The 20,577-nt window shown below is 42.2% G+C and overlaps 1 protein-coding gene across 2 annotated transcripts; it reads right to left on the bottom strand.

The window, feature by feature from the left end:
* Nucleotides 1-149: 149 nt before the first annotated feature.
* ogdhl (oxoglutarate dehydrogenase L) lies at nt 150-19,481 on the bottom strand. Of its 2 annotated transcripts, none has more exons than XM_044045974.1 (23): nt 19,356-19,481; nt 17,807-18,039; nt 16,956-17,126; nt 16,151-16,253; nt 14,254-14,369; nt 14,013-14,167; nt 13,112-13,258; nt 12,926-13,016; nt 12,223-12,402; nt 12,004-12,132; nt 11,275-11,454; nt 10,595-10,747; nt 9,573-9,675; nt 9,349-9,477; nt 9,033-9,183; nt 4,765-4,892; nt 4,504-4,682; nt 4,340-4,411; nt 3,660-3,785; nt 2,597-2,669; nt 2,347-2,510; nt 1,696-1,850; nt 150-1,617 (listed from the first exon to the last, which is right to left on the bottom strand). In XM_044045974.1, exons 2-23 carry the CDS (start codon nt 18,035-18,037, stop codon nt 1,491-1,493), a joined length of 3,063 nt encoding a protein of 1,020 aa, XP_043901909.1. In that variant the 5' UTR covers nt 18,038-18,039; nt 19,356-19,481; the 3' UTR covers nt 150-1,490. The 2 variants fall into 2 exon arrangements, with proteins under 2 accessions (XP_043901909.1, XP_043901910.1); XM_044045975.1 differs by lacking the exon at nt 19,356-19,481 and adding an exon at nt 19,101-19,285.
* Nucleotides 19,482-20,577: the final 1,096 nt, after the last annotated feature.

Below are 20,577 nucleotides of genomic sequence, written 5' to 3'. Positions count from 1 at the left end.
TGATGGGTAAGAAATGAACAGGCACCGAATACACAAGTGCGATACTTTTGCTAAACGAAGGCTGTATAAAAAGTTCTCCAACACATGCTAAATGCAACTAATTTTTACACACTTTTAAGAGCAACCCCATAGATTTGAGCATACCCATATTGTCACTGGATATTCTGTTCCTTTAATGCACTCAAAGGTACAAACCTAAAAGGTCATAATCATCTGAAATGATGTACAGTGATTTAATTCTTTAGCTGTAAGTGGAGAGGCAGGAAACAGGAAGCATAATTTCTGAGCAGAGCAGTAGCTAATATCGGTTCTGTTTAATACCTGTGGATTTAAAAATGACAACTGAGCATCAGCGTTGCTCTCAGAAGCATCCGAGGCGCTCGCTGTGTCTCGCGTGTGTCCCTCCGCCTCCGAAGAGGAAGCCCAGCCTTATGTCCTACGTAGAAAACATGGCTACAAGTCTCTGTGCCAGCTGGCTCATGTCTCCCGGTGAAGTGAGGTGTGACAGTAAATACATACTTCTTCACTTACAGCTAAAGGTAGCCAAAACAAAGACAAAAAAAAAAAACAGGCACTAAACCTACTGATGCCTCTACTTTCAGAACAGCCGTCGTACCTGTGAAAGGTTTGTGTGCATCAAGTCGCTTCTGCAATTCATATACAAACAAATATAGATTCTAGTACTAAAGTACTAAAATACTATTCTGCATAGCAACAGTGGAGGTATCTACAGCAGGGGTGTCCAAGGAGAGCCAGATTTCATGATGTGAAAATTCTTGGGGGCCAATGTTTTTTTAAACATACAAATGCACGGTTTTATAATCATTTTATTTTCTTCGTCACAATTATAATTTTTAACCGTAACAGGAGATTAATGCATGAATCTTTCCTGCCCGGAGCTCTGGTTTCAAAGCAAATCTCCAGATACGTGTACTGGGGATGCATTGCTGTCACACTCCATCCCTGGCCATAAACAATAACAATAATAATAATAATAATAATAGTATGACTTTGGACATACCTGATCTACAGCATTAAAGCTACTACAAAAAGTCAATATCACAAATGTAATTGTTAGTGGTAAAGTGATGTTAAAGGGCACTGTTGCTACTTTAAACACTCTTTCACAATATTTTTTAAGGAACTTATTTTGAAATGCGGATGTTAGGAGATTCAGCCCGTTTGTCCTTGGCCAACACTTAACAGCTTATACAGCCTATTTAAACACTGTAGGGTGCAAGAACCCTTCTACCTACGCTGATTATTGCGGATTGATTAAAGTGCAGATTCTTCCAATACATGACGTCCCAAAATTGCTTTAGTTCTTGTAGAAGTTTTGGGACATGGCATTTTTGTATTTTGTACATTGACCATAGTAAAAATAACTTAATAAGTCGTACTTGCCGACAATTTTCATATGAGGTTATCAGGTGTTTAAACGCCACGACAGTTTGGTGGTTGGAGATGAAACCGCACCTCATGTCTACTTCTCACTGCTTGTCCTTGCCCGTGAAGGCGCTCAGGTTGAAAGCAGTGTCCATGAACCTCTTCAGCTCATTGAGGTGAGTCGACTTGTTACCGGTCGCGGGCGCAGCTGCGGGGTCGCGTCCCACATACCTGCAAAGAAACACTGACGGTTTGTCTCCAGCAACAACGGTTCACGTCCGTGATGGACACATCAAACGAGACCCTTACCACACGGGCTTCTTGTTGGCCACCACTGTGAGGAAACGTGGACGGACATAATCGTAGTAACCCATGTTTTTGTGCTCCTCCTGACACCAGACCAGCTCAGCGTCGGCGTATTTCTCAGCCTCCGCTCTGACCAGGTCAAACGGAAAAGGAGAAATCTGTGGGGGGAGGAATAAGGGTAGGGAGAAAAGACATCCCTTAGAGGGACACTGCAGTGTCTTCCATTCATTTGGACATAGAGCGAGAGACTATATATGAAAATGGACGTAATTTTCCAGTTTCAGTTCCTCATGTCATGTCAGTTTTTTTAAACCTTATGTTCACAGATGTCACCTGCAGAACGGTACCACCTGTCAATCACACTCGTGTCCATTCATCTATGCTGTGCATTATGGTCTATTTCCTCTGAAAGAGAAGAAAAGCTGAGACGAGCGATTCAGACCATCAATTCCACACGAAAATATTCATATTCACTCTATCAAGTGAGTTAAAGCTTATTTTCCCATAGATTTCCATTCAAATGGAGCTCTCTTTACTCAGCAGTTGTCCCCCTGGTGGCCAACTGCTTCTCCCATCCTACTTTATGAGCTTCACTTTTCAAATCGCAAGACCATTTTTAGAGATGCTCAGTCAGAGGAGAGAGAGATTTAACACCTGTTCAAGTCTGGTGATGGCGATGTCTTTCTCCATGTTCTGCCGTTTCCTCTCTTTAACCAGCTCATAGTAGATTTTACCAGTGCAGAAGATCACCCTCTTCACCTGACCTGGGCTTTGACTTGCTGGACCCTCATCGGGAATTAGCCTCTTGAATTTAGTCCCTGCAGACATTGAATATGAACATTTACGACAAATCACATTTACATTTAAGTCACATTTAACCAAGAAATAAGAAGAAGATCTCCACCTTTGGCGAGATGGTCAAAACTAGATCTTGCATCTGGATGCCTCAGCAGGGATTTCGGAGTAAAAATAATCAGCTGTAGGGGAAAAAAGGAAAAAGTTCCCGTCACTGACAAACAACAGATTGATTCTGTCATCCGTGTACTTATCGTGCGCACTGACAAAACTCCAGAGATAAAAGTTTGTATCCCCTTTCACGCTAATTTGTTGCCAACATATACCATGCAACATCAGCATTGGGAAAACAAAAAATTTCTTGAACAATCAAATAAAAAAGAAAAGAACTTTCTGCTCAGCCAACCAGGTCCAGAATTTCAGGGAATTTCATTAAAAAAAAAACAAACAAACAAACAATATTATCCCCTATTGGCCCTCTCACTAATTTGCTCAGGAAGTACTTTTCTCATGCTTCGTGGAGCGTTGCATTTAAGAGCGACGGGGGATCAGTTAAGACATTCACAGTGGCTGAAAACTGACAGTGGGAAAAAAAGAGCTGTGCACATAGGAAAAAAAGAAAAATGCTCAATTTCCCAGAACTTTTACAGTTGAATGGAGATTACTTTATACATTCAGATTCATGAAGAACACAGAACCACATTTGTGCAGGATATGATCGAATTGAATAGATGTATTTGCAAACACCTGACCAGTATAACAACAGGACTTTAATATGGATTTCTGCAGCTATAACAGAGACTTTCCTCAAGATTTTGGAGTGTTTCTATGGGAATTTGTGTCTGAGATTTATGAGGTCAGGCACTGGTGTTGGATGAAGAGGATGAGAAGGCCTCTGCTCCACTTCATCCTCCCACAGGGGACGAACTGGACCTTCCACAAATTGTTGCCACAAATTTGGAAGCATAGCATTGTCCAAAATGAAGCACTAAGATTGTCCTTCACTGCACTGGAAATAAAGGGCCTTGAGCCCAAAGCCTGAAAACAGCTGTAGTAACACGTGTGGCTAAATACTTATATCCATGTAGTGTGTCATTACATGACAAACAGCGAAGCGAAACACAGACTAAACATAAAATATTTTGAAGATGAAACACGATGTAACACTTCACCGGTTTTCTGAATGGCAGCAGAATCTGTCGCCTGAGCACATGACAGTAGTTGGCAGGCGTGGAACAGTTGACCACAATCCAGTTGCAGTCGTACAGCTGCTGGACTTCAAAGTCTCCTGTTAACTCCTTAGTAAAAAAGAAAAAAAGGAAGAAAGAATAATAATCATTACAAAGGAAATAAAGTGTTCCCATGTGAAAACATTAATCTACATAAATGTACACATCCTTGTTGGTGTTGTTTACAGCAAGGACTTTTCCCCCCTCACAGTTGAGTGCATCAGTGCACTGCATCTCCCTCTCTCTCTCACTCTCACACACACACAGGACAGAGAATAATTAGTATGCTCCCAGTAATAGATTGATCAATATCCCATTTGAAGATGAATCTGGTGAGCTTCTGCTGATTTAGCCTGCTGTGGTTACTTCCTCCACAGAACGTGACCACAGAGGGAGTTGACCCTCGGCGTACTGATGAATATCAACACTGCGGGGGTCATAATGAAGAGACTAAACCGCCGTAATCGCTTAAGTGGTCACGACACAAGCGCAGGCAATTAAAAAAAAAAAAAGAAAAAGAAAAAAAGGAAGCTGCTGGATGTTAACTGCAACACACTGTCATCGTTTCCTTGACATTTATCATTACGTAATTGCCAGAGTGTAAATGGTGCATGTGAACACACAGGGAAGTGATCGGGGTCGTCTTTGCTCATCTGCAGAAAGCGCTCAGGTCGAGCAGACGAATGTTCTGGACCCTGAGGACAGAAGATGAGAAGACTCTTAATAAACGCTTTTACATTTCCTTAACAAAACTCAACTAAAGCCTCTTTTTTTGTTTCATTCTCACCATTCCCTCCATCCCATGTGGCAGCAGGAGGACAATACCATTGTTGCGGACCCACTTCGCCTGACCCGAGCTGATAAACTGGTCAATGATACACTGTGCTGTGTTGTTAAAGTCACCGAACTGGGCCTCCCATAGGATCAGAGCGTTTGGACTGGCCATGGCAAAACCAAGCTCAAAACCTTAAAAAAATCACAATAGTTATCAAACAAGGCTAAAAAAAAAACAAAAAAAACTGTGTAGTCGGAGCGACTTCAGTCTTACCTAACACTCCGTACTCTGATAAGGAGCTGTTACAAACAGTGTAAGGAGCCTGATTGGTCCACAGGTGGTTCATGGGAACACAGGTACGTTTGTCCACCTCCTGGTCGTGCAGAACATGATGACGGTGACTGCGGTACATGAGAGAGGCACAGGCGAATACATAACCAAACCTTTACGCGGTGACTTAGACAACTAGCAGGGTGCAGGACTTCAGAGTGTCCATGCAGATTTCAAACCAGTGCTGAAAAGAAACGTCAATGACATTTGGGGAATTTACAAAGTTAACCTAGAGGAAACAGAGATGTGTTTAAACATGACATATGGTTAACATGGTTAAGTCCTTTTAAAGATTCTTTTTTTTCAGGATTTCCATTATGTGCAGCAAAGTCCTCTTTGCTGAATAACTATGGGTCATTTTGGTCAAAGCCCTGAATACGAACCATAAGTATGTTTTTACATGTTTTTAGAGAGGTTAGGGTTGGATCCGTGTAACATGGGAGTCAAACATATGTCGATCACACCAAAGTACAAAGCTTTAACCACTGAGCGCCCATTCATTTTCTACCACTTTATATCCTCCACATGAGGGTCGCAGGGGGACCTAGAGCTGAGATAGAGATCGCCAGTCCATCACAGGGCCACATACAGAGACAAACAACCATCCACTCTCACACTCACAGTCTAATTTACCCAATCTTCTTTTTGGGACTGTGGGAGGAAACCGGAGAACTCAGAGAAAACCCACGCACACACAGGGAGAACACGCAAACTCCATGTAGAAAGGCCCTTGTTCCGGTCGCAAACCCGAGTGCTAACCACTACACCGACTGCGTGGCCCTAAATCTGTAATTCCAGCACACTGCTGGAATTACAGGACAGTCTCGAAAAAGTTTAGAGAGGATACGTTTGGGTAGTTTTGCAGTTTTTGAGAAAAAACCCAGAATGGTTGTTTCCCCTGTGATAAAGTGATAACGTATGGATTTACTGTATGTACCACGTGTGGTGTGTTTTAATCCATAGGAGGTCAGATTACCTCTGAACAACAATAATAATAATGATAACACCCAGCAAAACAAAAGGGCCTTTGCACCACTGTTTTTTATTATTAATAATAATAATAATAATAATAATATTAATAATAAACTGGAATAATGTGCTTGTGCTCCATTACTGAAATTTCAGTAAATAATGATTCCATCACTAGTATTCAGAGGGAAAATTGTGACACCTGCAGTGAAATCTGACAACAAATGATTTTCAGGGTGTCTTAAAAGCTGCTGATGAAACACACACACACATACACACACACCACTTCATGAAAAGCAACCTCCTCTGTACAGATCATCAGGGTGCATGAGTCCAAACAAGAGCTGATGGGATGATGGGAGCAAAGAACAAAGCGTTAACAGGCTCTGCCAGTTTGTTCACTCACAGAGTAGAAATCAACCTTTAAAACCAGCTCGATCAGACAGTCACTTAAACCCCTTTAACATCGCTCTCACAACATCTACTCACACACACACACACACACACACACACACACACACACACACACACACACACACACACACACACACACACACACACACACACACACACACACACACACACACACACACACACACACACACACACACACACACACACACACACACACACACACACACACACACACACACACACACAAAGGTCTCCACAGCTATTCTTCTCAGGACACTGCACTGTCAGTCTTCCATTCATTTGGACAACTTAAATATTGCATTATCCCCAAAATCATATAGAACCAATTAATACTTAATCTAAGCTTGAAACTTAACCAGTTCCTCAGAAATGAGGTTCTGCCTCATTCGGACCAGATTTTGGTCTCCATGAGGACAACTGGTCCTCACAAGGTCAGTGTTTAAGGTCGTAAAGAGGAAACAAATACACACACAGACAAAGAGAATCAGAGGCAGAGAGGGAGATAGAGGTGATGTAATTGTCAGGCGGAAGAACTGTAGGAAATAAGCTAAATCTATTGATTAGTATCTTGAGAGTGATACATTGCCTCCTAGAAGAGTAGGTGATCATGATTTGAGTCCATAATTATGGACTAATGAGGGCACACAATGCACTGTACATAATGCAGGATTTACATTTTCCTCTTTGGGAAACCCTTTGATGCTCAGGATGAGGTCTTTCTCTGGGATTATCTCATAAACTAGGTACCCATATTTTTCATGTATACATACACACACACACACACACACACACACACACACACAAACTTACTGAGTTCCTCTGCCCGGGGGCCCCATTAGTCAGGGAAAGGGGGCACACAACGCCGCACACACAACCCACCCAAACACGACAACTGAATCCATTAGTCCACGTTGTAACGTACATCATCGAAATGCAAGCAGGTCCACTCAAGTGTGACATGCCAATATGCTCAGCTCCTGAGATGCGAAACAGTGTGGTGGGGGATGAAATAACTGCGCGTGAAAGAAAGAATCAAGTAAAGTGGGATAAAAGGGCTAAAGTAGAGCTGAAGTATGATGACAACAAAACAATGATAACACACCTGGGGGGAAAAAAACAGGTGAAACAGAGGTGCAGGGGACATGTAGTGCTTTTCACAGGTCAGGGAAATTGCCCTATTGAAGGGTGGAAGTGAAATGGGAGAGTTCGACGTCAGCGGTGAATGTGAGGCGAAAGAAAAAGCGCCGCAGCCTCTGGTTAGTTAGTGTGATGTATGTCGCTGTGATGTGGGGGTAGGGGTGTCAGTAAAGATGAGCTGGTGGAGAAATGATCAGGGACAGATGAGACAGGCTCAGTGAAAGGGGGAACTGGCTTTGCTCATGTGTCACTTGTTCCCTCCATACCATGACAACACCATGTGGGCTTCACAGATCTCAGGAGACCGTGCCGACGTCTTCTGCCTGACAGATTCACTGTGCCGCGCACCCTCCAATTTCTTAATTCACTATTCTCACGAGAGTGTTTTTTTTTTTACCCTTTAACTCTGGTCAGGTCTGTTAAGCTTGATATACACAACACATGTGTCACTTTGATCCAACACAGGACATTTGGATAATTTTCACACTGGTTGACACAGTATTTACCATTCTACACCCAGTGGCCACTTTATTAGGTACACTAGCAAAAGCTAATGCAGTCCAACACAACTGCTATGTCATTATGTCTATTTTTACCTAAATGTGATAAATGCTTTAGTGTTACATAACCATCGTTTTTAACACAAAATCATTGAATTAAAGTGATAGTTAAGGGGTTATTTTGTGTGAAACTGCAAGGAAAAACAGATTAAAACCACTTCCCTAAAAGGCTCACCTAATAAAATCTACGTCTGCTCAAGTTCAAGTTTGATATTTTAAGGAAATGTTCAAATATGTTATCTTGTAGTTAGACAGCCTTGTATGACTGGAAACTGGGGTTTGTAAAGCGCTCGTGCACCAAACTCCATAGAGAAAATATGTGTTCTAGTTCCCGAGGACACAGGAGCTGCTGGTCTACTGCTGCTTCGTTTGGTAAATTTGTGTCACTTAAGCAAATGCGAACAAAGGATTTCAAACAAAATGACATTTGAACTGACTGATGGAGGCAGCAGTGAACCAACAACTCCTGTATGCTGTGATGTAAAGTCACTGATTTAGTGTATGGGCTTGGGTTCGCGGAGGAAACGGTTTATAAAAATGCCAAACTTCAGTTCAGGCACTCACAGTGTATGAGTAACCTCATACAGCCACACTGAATTATCCCTTTAACACCTCTCTTAAAGTGTCAATAAAAAGACATTCTCAGCTTTTATTTTAAGATGACCTGGTTGGCACTTGATAGGCCCGAGTCTCTTCAATGTGAAATCACATAGTTCTATGTGTAGTTCTGTGTTTGAAAAGAAATTCACTAGAAAGCAAAAAAGCAAACTAGATTAACACATTTCAAAATGTGAGATTAATTCATTATTAATCTATTGACAGCCCTATTTATCACCTGCCTCATAAATAAAGACAACGCTAATTAGGTGTTAATGTGTGAGCTCATTCAGAAGAGGAGAAACTATGACTCAACAAGGACTCGCAAGCTATAAAAATCTAAATGGGAAAAATCAATTTACTTAAAACACTCTTCATTTAACCGGCACCCTTGAGGATCGTTCAGTACAGCAGAGCGGTTCACTCTGGCTGTGGCTGTAGAAGCTCCTCATAAGTGCAGATGAGGATGTTAATTCAAACAGAGGTTTTAAACCAAAAAAAAATAAACCTCACCTGAAGGTGCCCCGCTCTACGTCCTGCCCGCTGAGTCGTACGTGGATGCCGTCTTTGAGCAGAGAACCAAAGGCCATGTACTCTCCGAGAGCCCAGTCCAGCTGACGACTCTTCACCAGGTCTTCTCGACCCCGCAGGATACGAGACACACCTGCACAGACGGACGGAGAGGCAGTGCAGTTTGGATCAGTTCGACTGCCATAACCAGTCCTTACTGTCCCATGCTTTATCACCCTTCTGTTGGGGAACCAAACACACCATGACTGATTAACTTCATAGGTGTTTTATTCTTCCTGGACAAATCAACTAGACTCACCAGGATGGATCCTAAAATCTTGAAGAGGAACTGAGCTGGCAGTTTGGCCAATGTGCTGCAGAACTTCCTCCTCCAGGCCGGTGGAGATGTAGCTCATGCTCTTCGGCTCTCCCTGTGCTGTGAAAAAATCTGAAGACAGAGAGAGAAGGAGAGAGAGAGACAGATTCACAGGAAGAACTAGCAGAAAGAGAAGAAAATATCCAAAAAATAAAAAGACACGTAACCTCGCCAAGGGGAGTCGAGCCAGTGTCGAATGTGCAAGATCTTTTCATCCTTGGAGCTGGTGTATGCCTCCTCACATATCTTGTCATATTTGGCAACTTCTTCCTGCAAAAACACATTTGTATTGTGTAATTTCACAATACCACACATTTCACAAATGTTTAATCCTGCTTTTGGACCACAGCTGACAAAAGCCAAACTGTGTGCAGCTGAGTGCGGAACAAAGACAGAGTGACTGGGAGAAAAACACAGCAGGGGGAGAAATGTCTCCACCAGCTGTAATGGTTCTGCCTTGCTACATAACAAATGAAGCTTTTGCACCAATTTCCAAAGCACAATACAGAAAACAATGTCCATCAACAGGAACACCACAGAGGCACGGCACTATTTCTCTGACATGTGGTATAACAAAAAAAAAAAAAAAAGGAAAAGGTTCAGAATGGATGTTTATGTTTTGGATGAAGAACTGGAGCGCTCCCGTTTAATGGTGCCAGAAACTCTACTTTATACTTCAGCTTCATTGAGCAATAGATACTCGGTTTGAGGAACTGTGAGGACGGAAGGTTAGTCAGTAAACTTACAGCGATACAGTAGCGATGGCACAACATATTTTACTTGAAAGCCTTGTGATTTAATACAATTTAGTCCAACAGACTGTGCTACCGGTGGGTAGTAGCAGCTACCAATATACAGTATATTTAACAACAGTGTGCAAGTCAGAGTTACAGCCAGTTTGCCATAAATTCACTTTTATGGATTATATTCATCATATAGCTGCAATACACAGTAACAAAAAGTGTTTTAAGGATTTGTGAACAGAAACATGTTAATTTAAGTGTAATTTAAGTACTGTATCACCAGGATAAATGATTGGTATAATGTTGATTAGGTGGGAAGTGTCGACCACATGTGTGGTTGTTTTGACACCAAGAGAGGCATAAATACGCCCTAGAGAGAGTCCAGTTACTGTGTCTGAATGAGAAATCCACCAGAAAAACAACAACAGCAGCATTAAATCACAAACCTCAAATTCCTGCAGTGTCACCACTCTCTCGGCGATGAGCTTGTCGGAATACTTTTTCAGCACATGCACCTGCCGATTGATCTGTTTGTACATCAGCGGCTGCGTGAACATGGGCTCGTCCATCTCGTTATGGCCAAAACGTCGGTAACAAACCTGTCAAAATACACACACACATATGTTTTAGTGGGGACCAAAGCAGGTGTACATCACTGTTTGTCAGTCTTTGTAGTGAATATGAATGTAAACGCTTGTTTTACAAACAAGTAGAGAAGCAACATTTTCACCATTTTGGTCGCAAAGTACATAAACACAGTCCTCCCTCTCTCTCTCTCTCAGAGAGAATACCAAATACAATCAGAGGAAGAGTTTGTAAATGGTCTGTATTTATTATACAATGCTTTTCTAGTCTTGATGACCACTCAAAAGCTGCTTTACACCCGAACCATCCTCTGCGGGACCAGTTTATGTCGTTGCCATCAGGGCGCAGGTACAATCTGCCCCAGTGCAGAACAAACAGGTTTAAATCGTCATTTATTCCTGGAGAAATCAGCCTTCAGTCACATGCTGTTGGCACAGCAGTCAGGAGCACCACAGGGTGAAGTGTGTTACCCAAGGAGCCAGGAGTTGAACCCACAACCTTACCGTCACTTTTAAAACTTTAGAACTTGACGGTGACCTACCAGGTCAATGACGACGTCCTTGTTGAAGGTGGTCCTCCACTCTGCAGCAACGCGGCACACGTACATGACGGCCTCGGGGTCATCGGCGTTCACATGGAAGATGGGCGCGTTGACCACCCGAGCCACATCGGTGGGGTAGTGAGAGGAGCGCGCCACCCGGGGATCCGTGGTAAAGCCAATCTGGGAGAAAACAATCAGACAATAAACGTAAATTCTGTTCCAATGTGAACTTCAACAACAATTCCTAAATTCCTAGATTTGTCCGTTTTAAATTCTGTTTTGATTACCACTTACATATCTGTTTCCTTGGGGCAAATCCAGTACATATACACACATTTTCATATTCTGCACAGATGATCATATTTTATACTGTCTCTATTTTTACTTTTATATATTTGAGCTCAAATTTCAATTACATTGTCTCATTTTGCTAATTATATTTTACAGTACCTGGTTTATTTTCTTAAATAAATCTGTTTAATCTTTATTTACCCTTGATACTGTGTTTGTTCTACATCAAAAACACTTAAATTGTTATTATAACTAAACAGAACTAAAGCAAATAAAGTAGTAAAATAGCTACTATAAGTGTAAGTACTAGTAGGAGTGTAAGAATGAGTACAAGTGCTGTAATAATCAGTGTTGATACTAGTACATGTTATGTTAATGACATGTATTCTGATAAATGCAGCAGGTTATGTGTTACAGTGATTTTACTCTTTAAAATACCTGGTTATTGACCACCACATGGATTGTACCATGTGTTGTGTAGGAGGGGAGCTCACTTAAGTGAAAGGTCTCATACACAACTCCTTGTCCAGCAAAAGCAGCATCTCCATGCATCAAGATGGACATGACCTGGGGAAAAAAAAACAATATCATATAAGAGACAAACTACTGTATGAGACGAAGCACCTTGCACTTGTGACACAAAACTGTCGTAGTTACCCTCTTTCCCCGAGTGTCTCCTCTGTAGAATTGCTCAGCTTTGGCTTTTCCCTGAACAACTGGGTCCACAGCCTCCAGGTGGGAGGGGTTTGCCATGAGCGACAGCGTGATGTGCTTGTCCGTCCCACGGTTAATTCTCTCATGGTACATCCCAAGGTGGTATTTGACATCGCCCGAACCCTACATCCACAGACGCATGTAACAACTGCTGTCAATATGTTATTTCATGTGTTAACTTGCCGGACAGGCATGTGGAACTTATGTTTCAGATGTGTGTTTCCCATTTATCTATTTTTGTGGACGGTCATGTCGGCATTACATCTTCCCTTTCTGTTGTTGTGCTGTTGCTTCCTTATTTATGTACATAGATTTTAAGACTTTCTTGCAACATGTTCACTTGCCACTTGCCATGGTTCTCAAACTGTGGTACGTATAGGTACATGGATGAAAATCAGAAATACTGTATATACCAGGGTGTGTGATCTCAAATAACGAAAACATTTTTTAGAAATTAAATAATAATAATAATTAGAGTCACCTTATCTCTCACTCCATCCTAATCTAATTTCAGAATCTATTTTCCATGACAGTGCTAAACTGTTAAAACAGTTTAAAACACAACTCAGAGTGTGTGACATTATCGGTAACACGAGGAGATGAAGTCGTATCTCCTGACTGCTCTTCTCTTCTGGTTTTTCCTCACCTCATCAGCTGCCTCCAACTTTGGGTCGAACTGACAGAAAATCTGGTCGAGGTCTTTACGGATCACATTCGCAAGGACGTTCAGTCGACCTCTAGGAACAAAATGACAAAATCAGCACCATCAGACATGTCTGCGCACACAGTCTGAACAGAACTGAGAGGTGGGAGAAGACGTAAAGCGCGTTACCGATGGGGCATCCCCATGATCACGCTGTCGATTCCGGCAGCGCTCGACGTGTCAATGATGGTTTTCAGAGCAGGGATTAGAACTTCACAGCCTTCCAGACCAAAACGCTTCTCTGATGACCACTTCCTGGCCAGGAAGTCCTCAAACCTGAACAGTAAAATCCAAATAAGTAAAACTTTATTTAGAAAGTCTCCATAGCCAGATGAAGGCAGTAGCCAAAACACGTTGGTGTGAGGACCTGAGGAAAATATTGTGAAAATAGATTGAGATGGAGCGAGAGATAAGGTGATTATTTAATTTCTTTTTTTTGTATCAGTATTTCTGATTTTCCTCCAAGTACCACCAAAGGAAGCTCACGTACCACTGGTGGTACACATACCACAGTTTGAGAACCACATTTTTAAGCATTAAAATTAAGCCCTTTTAACTCAGAGCACCCATGGTTTGGGGGACACTGGCAGCGCTACTACCAAATCCCTCTTCAACTAAGAAATAAATAGATTTCATACATTTTTAATATGAATATTTTGGAGCAACGTTAAATACACACAAACATTTCCATACAGCACCCCTGTGCTCATCTGTGTGAACAGGAAATCAGCACATATTAATTCATGATACGACATAAGAACAAACAAGTAATTCATATCTCAAAGGGGAAGAATCTGCACGCCGGCAATATATTGCAGATCACCTACAGTAACTTCCAACACCATTTATCAAAGAGGAAAATTAGCTCGCGTGAAGAATGGGGGTGTTTATCTTTCCAAATATACAGGCGTGCAAACATTTTGTTGTTGTTAATGCTGCGCGAGTCCCTGATGCGAGCAATAACTAAAAGTGAAGTATGGAGCTGTCAGCCGCGTAAGTGTACGCTGGAAAATGTTTAGTCACTGCTGACCGTGTGGATCTGACCAGGCGGGCGAGAAGATTTCTCTTCTCAGCATTGGTGAACTGCATGATCCCCGGTGTCTCGAATCTCTGGCGGATCCACTGACGCTGGTCCACGTTGTTAATGAACATGAACTCCACTCCTATGTGACGGCAGTACGACGACTGGGAAGGAAAGAAGATAGTTTAAAAAAGACACACATGACACAGAGTTATGGGTTTCCTTCATCATCAACACATAAACAAAATACCTCAAGTCTGCGAATGATTTCTCTCAGGGGAAGCGTGGCGCTGTCTCCTCCGATGAAGGTGGTCGGCGGCAGCTGGAAGGTCCTATCCATGTCAGACTCATCGAAACCATAAAAACCTACAATAATGAACAAGATTAGGCAGGCCTAACACATATTATAAAACTCATAAAGCTGTATATGACATGAGTAGTAGCTCACTCTAGAAACAGGAAGCTTGTTAAAAACTGTTTTAATGCAAATCATCAAGGTTTTAGAAAGTCCAGAGATTCAACCCAAACATCATTTTCAGTACTATAATTCATCTGCCGTCATCTGAGTTTAATTTAGGACCTGGAAATATGACACATTTATAACGTTATCTTTTTTCAGGTGATAAGAGCAGAAACCAGAGTCGAGTATGATGGAACACTTTGTGTTTTCAGACTACAAACTGTCTCGCTTCACTAGCACAATGTTGCTGTTGCCTGGATCGATGTCACTGGGCGCCGTGTGGAGCACAAGCATAAATACCAAAAATTGTTGGTTGCTGCTTCACAAAAGAGAGTGTTTACTAGTTTGCTGTTTCATGTCATTGTAAAAATGTATATTTTTGGGTTCTGGGCTGAGGGTTGGTCAAAGAAAAGCGATCTGAAGGTGTCACGTCGGGCTGTGGGAAATTGTGATGGATACGTCCACATTAGAATAATGATTAATTGATCGATCAGAAGTATAATAAAAAAGAAAGACAAATTGAAAATGAAAATGTATAATTAGCAGCAGCTCTAAATGGGACTATTGATTGATATGACGGCAGAAAAAAGTGAAAACAAAGCTTGGCTAGAAGAGTGAGGCAGCAGGAGCTGTGACGGATCTGCAGCCCCACATACTGCACCGTACGTAGCAGGTTTCTGTTCTGATAAAAAGCCCACCTGAGAGGGCTGCTCAACCTCAAGATCACAGGCAACATAAGAGGAGACAGGTGCAAATCATATTAGGAACTCAGGAAAGATAAAAGGGCCAAGAATAGACTTGTGTGCAATCAGCTGACTGAATAAGGGGCAACGGAGGCTGCCATTAGCTTTCATTATGGAGCCACAGCACTGATGACAATACATAATGCAACGCTATGTCCTGACATGCGCCGATCACGATAACATCCGAAATCCCCGTCTCTTCCTCACTCGCAAGATTACCATCCCTCTCTGTGGTCAATCGCATCTTTTTTTTTTCTTCCCCGACCTTCATTCCAGTAAATGAAATGAATAATGTCAAGAGCCTGAGATTGAAAGACAAGAACAGTGGATTAAACAACCCATACATGTGATAAGGTCTTTTTTATACTTAAACACTACTTACACTCCTGGCCCTGACGCAACTCTGGGTTGGAGATGTGAGTGTGTATAATGTAGGCTACGAATAAATTCAAATAAAATATTCATAATTAGAAGGATGAGGGAGGTTGTGAAGCCTGTAATAGAGAATAATATGCATTTAACTGAAGAACACAACATGTATGCTGAGTTAATTAGGAGAAATGCCTTCTGTAGTGGAAAACTCATCAGCATACTGTACATACTGTCTTCAGGCTGACTCCACAGTTCACAGTCAAACCAGAAAACACATAATTACACTCATAGTGAGGTACAATGTTGTATTATGTATAGTATAGATAAATAATAAAATCACAATATTTTAATTTTGACGTCATTTTAGAATTCATACAATTCGCTTAAAGGTCCAGTGTGTAACATTAAGGAGGGTTAATTGGCAGAAATGTAATATACTACCCATATTTATGTTTGCATGAACGTATAATCACTTTAAAATAAAACGTCTCAAAATTAGATGTCACTACATGTGTTTCACGAGGCATCAGAAAAACCAGTTTCCTCAAATCTTTCTCTTTTTCCTTGCGCACCTAATTTATCGATGGTGGTGATCAGGTCAGAGGGTACGAAGGAGTCCAGGTCAGTGTCCAGGATTCCCAGAGGGTCTAAGTGGGCGGCGTAGTGACCGCGAACCTACTCGGAGAGATTAAAAATGGAAAAGAGACATAGAAAGAAACCGGAATAGACAAAGAACACGAGTGGATTATACACTGGATTATAACATGTGGAGAATAAACTTAACACTTGGTTACAGGTCGACCTCTCAGAGAAAAGAACCCCTTACTGGGAAGCTTTTGTGTGAACGCAAGCACAAGCACACTCATTGCCACCAGGATCTCAACAGGCTGGGAATAAATGTGACGCCTTTGCCAAAAGAACGAATTTAATAAATCCCTCAGATAGTTTCTGGAATTAATTTGAGGGCTATGGGAAAATGTTACCACCTGTTTTGCTTAAGTAGTCTCTTTGATATTTCCAGGGTAAGTGGGTTAGACTTAATCTAGTAATTTGCATAACCTCGTGCAGCGACAAACAAATTGTGTATTCCTTTTAAAAAAAACAAAAAAAGGGCATGCGGTACAAACAGCTCCCGTTGCCAGTTGCAATCTGTTTTGGCAAGTTAATTTTGTTTGATGCATCTTTTTACACACAAGTACTGGAGATACAAATAGTCAGCCTGTTGTGCTTCAAGACAGACGATATCTTAATTCAACACACACACACACGCGCACACACAGATGCCCAGGAGATACGGAATCAATCTTTGAATTTGTAAATAACATAAACACGTTTGTGTCTCAGTATGTGTGAGTGTGTGTAGCTGACAGCTGATACCTGGTAAGCTCTAATGAGATTGTGCACAGCCAGGTGGTCCTCCACCACTTTCTGTGCCGTGCCAGGAGAGTGGGACAGGACCCGGCCGCGGAGCAGAGTGGAGGGGCGTCTCTCCTCCGCCTCACCAGGCGGGCTGGAGGCCTGGATGTTACGGAAAAAGACGTCCCAAGACTAGAAGACGGGGAGACCAAGCAGGTAGCAGGATTAATTAATGCATGTACATTTGCAGGTAGTATGTGTGCACGTGTCTCATGGCTTAATGGGTTTGTCCAATTAATCATAATTATTTTCACCTTTTTTTTCTTAATAAGAGCTTTGACAAATTATTATTTAAAGCTGCAGTGTGCTACTTGGTTGTCTTTTGTTGTTGTTGATGTTACACTGCTGTAATACTATTTGAATGCTGCGTCCTTCATGTGAGAACAGGCTCTGTCAAGCAATACTAAACCTCTTATGATAACCAGGATTTATTTTGATTTTTATGGCTGTAGAATTGTCAAAAAAAAATATCAATGAGTGAGTGCTTCTGCCCCTTTTTCCAAGATAACTTTCATTTTTGATGGTTATTCACCCGTTTAGGAATTACAGTGCTGAGAAGCTGATGTCACAAACAATAGGATTGGTAACAGAAGGGTTAAGACACTTGACCGAGGGAGCGTTTGTGTGTATACAGTGGCAGAGCAAGGCGGGTGGGGGCCAGAAGAGATGGTCTCATTTAACAGCTGTGCGGCCGTGTTTTTGACGAGCAGAATTCGCTTCTGAAACCTTTCGCAGTACCCTTTGAGAACCCCTGGTATGCTCAATTATTGACTTATCTATGGGAATAAATGGCACACGGTGCACACAGTTACCTCGTGGACATTTTTATGATCATCCAGCCAGGCATAGTACATCTCCTCCACATAGGTGGAGCTACTGGCCAGCGCTGACGGAACAGGCGCAGAGCCAGACGAGGAGCAGCCTCTCCTGCTGGGGTCGGCCCAGCAGCGCCTGGCAGGGACACCTCCACATCCTCGGAACCACTGGTTCCTCCCGGCACATCCACCTCTCAGCAAACTCGCCAACACTCGGAGCTGACTCATGGCTAGAGGGACACGCAGAGAGAGAAACAGTGAGTGGCGCTCTCACAAAAGCTTCTCTGCAGAGGAGGTTTTGTTTCAGTCAGTGTCTGTCTGTCTGTTTTTGAGCACCATGGGTCACACTCGGCAAAAAACCCCAGTAGGAATCTATATGAACACAGTAGTTTCCCCTTCATCAGCTCTAATTTCTGAACAGAAATGCTATAACATGAATTCATTTTCCACTTCTAGTCATGCCCACTTTCACCTCTCCAAAAACCAAAGTCGTTAAGTATCTGTTTTGTTTTTTGGAGAGGTGAAAGAGGGCATGACTAGAGGTGTCCATGAAAAATGTGGTGATTAATGATCACCGTTTGGCTTTTTCACATCATGTTAAGCGTTTTAGAATGTCCCCCCCAGTGCCCCAACGGACAAAAATGTTGCCTTGCTAGAGGAAGAAAATAATGCAGTGCCCTATAAGGTGCCAAAAAGGTTTTAGTGCCATTATGACGTTCCCTCCTGTCCCAAAGGGTGTCCTTAGATGGTGCTGTATAGGAAAAGCCAATCATGGTGATAAAAAGTGATGCTGTTACAGGACGTCATTGTATAGGTATACACAGGTGTGTGAGAATGAGGGAAATGACTGTATATACTAGTGGTGCTTGCCCCACCTGTGCACAGTAGGTGCCTCTTTAATTTTCACCCCTACCCTTCCAAATGTCTGTACACGCCACTGGGAAGAACTGATTAGATTTCAGTGGTGATTAGGACACAGAGACAGGAGTTTTAAACAATTTTAGGTCTTGCACGATAGAGGAGTTTGATTAATTCTCCTAAAAATATCAATATTGTATGAATGAAATGACCTTTATTGTCACGTTCACTTTAAATTGAGTTTCCACAAAAGCCTGCTGCGTGCGTTTGGTTTAAAACAACTGTAGGACCGCATGGTGTCGTCACGTAACGGCCTGTTCTTTGCGCAAGGAGACGTCTCCAGAGCCGCATGGAGCGCGCAACCGCGGACAGTCCGACCATGAAAGCGTGATGGAAACTGTTCCTATAAACGCTGCCGCTTTAACTTCCTCACCGTTTCCAGCAGAATCATTCTGCTTCCCTGTCTGCTTCAGGCTGCAGAGTTCACTGCACAAACGCGTGCGTACTTCATTCTGGCTCGGCTACAGCTTCACCACAGACACACTAATCCCCCTCCAAGCTCAAATAATCACCATTAATCTGCGCTCGTCTCTGTGCCACTGCAGAAGCACGAGAACAGGACGGTGATTCTTTTTCTAAAAAAAAAAAATATGCACCTATGCGTCATTTTTGTAGAAGTTGCATTTACCTTGAACACTGCACTGTTCATCAGCCGAGCGCTGTGAGGACAGGCACACTTTCAGTCAAGGTGACACAGATCCGAGAGCTGCAGCCACGTCGTCACAGACACGCCCCCCCACCACCACGCGTGTCAGGTGGTGCTGCCTCCACTGCGCAGCCAAACACACAACACAACGCACGCAGACAGGACAATGATCCAGTTATTAATTTAAAGTTACAGATTTTTGTTTTACTTTTAACTACAAATAACAAATATTGCAGTTTGTGGTGGTTTTCTCTGTGGAAAACGTGAGTTTAACATTTAAGGGGCAGAAAGTGAAGTCTAATCTCTTCAAAATATAAATGAATTGGGTATAGCTGCGTAAAAATAAGCATTATAAATGTTGAGGGTCTTACTTTGACGTGGCTGCCATCTTGTGCCACCATGAGTTTGCATTTCATGCTTTAACAGCTGAAGAACATCCTTTGTGGTAAGCAGAGGCCACCATAGTTGCTTAATATGCTTTGGAAAAGCAAGGGTGAGTGGAAGAGTCTTTTTTTTTAGTTTCCATCATGGATAGTACCTGGTACCTTCCAAGCAAGCTGAGCCGATACTAAAACGTGACATCAACAGACTGCTCGCCACTGATTGGCAGAGACTGTAGTCGTTTGAAGAGTCATGACCGCAATGACTGAACAATGCCGAATCGTAGCAGTTAAAAATCCTGAAAACATGTGTTAATCTCCAACATTTCAGCCATATTTTAGTTCAGTGTCAGAGTCTGCGCTCCGGTCATGCAGGAAGTACAGAATGATTTTATTTTTTTATTCAACAGATTCCAATGATTCAGTACACCGAAAACAACTGCTTTGCTCGTCACTAGTTTGTGTCGCGTAATAAAATGACGTCGCCCAGATTGAGGTAAGTGCTAAAAGTACAATTATATTCATATATTTGTTTCTATGAGAAAAGGTTCCCAAGGGGTAGAAAAAAAACAAAAAAAAAACATGAGCACATTTTTCAAAGTTACATCACACACGTCTTTCCCTACACTGTTAATTATGCAAGCCAATTAAACTTTTATAAAGGCTGAACATGAGTCACTTGAGCAAGTGGTTTCAGATTGATGGGCTGCTACCTTGAGTGGGTTAAACAATAAGATAATTGGCCCTCCCCTCTCTCCCTCACTCAAGTCTCTTTCCTTCCTCCCCCCTCCTGGCCGAGCCCTCCTCTCCCCCTAATCTAGATT

Source organism: Solea senegalensis, linkage group LG15, assembly GCF_019176455.1.
Source record: "Solea senegalensis isolate Sse05_10M linkage group LG15, IFAPA_SoseM_1, whole genome shotgun sequence".
NCBI classification, from domain to species: Eukaryota; Metazoa; Chordata; class Actinopteri; order Pleuronectiformes; family Soleidae; genus Solea; species Solea senegalensis.
Note: the sequence above shows the minus strand (reverse complement) of the source record. Positions and strands in the feature narration are given on the sequence as shown.

Excerpts from the sequence above, each read along its gene's own strand:
- ogdhl (XM_044045974.1), bottom strand. The coding sequence starts at position 18,037 with ATGAGTCAGCTCCGAGTGTTGGCGAGTTTGCTGAGAGGTGGATGTGCC. Across the intron at positions 12,133-12,222 it reads GAGACACTCGGGGAAAGAGG|GTCATGTCCATCTTGATGCA; the intron begins GTAACTACGACA and ends TTTTTTCCCCAG. Across the intron at positions 11,455-12,003 it reads ATGTGGTGGTCAATAACCAG|ATTGGCTTTACCACGGATCC; the intron begins GTATTTTAAAGA and ends GTTTTCTCCCAG.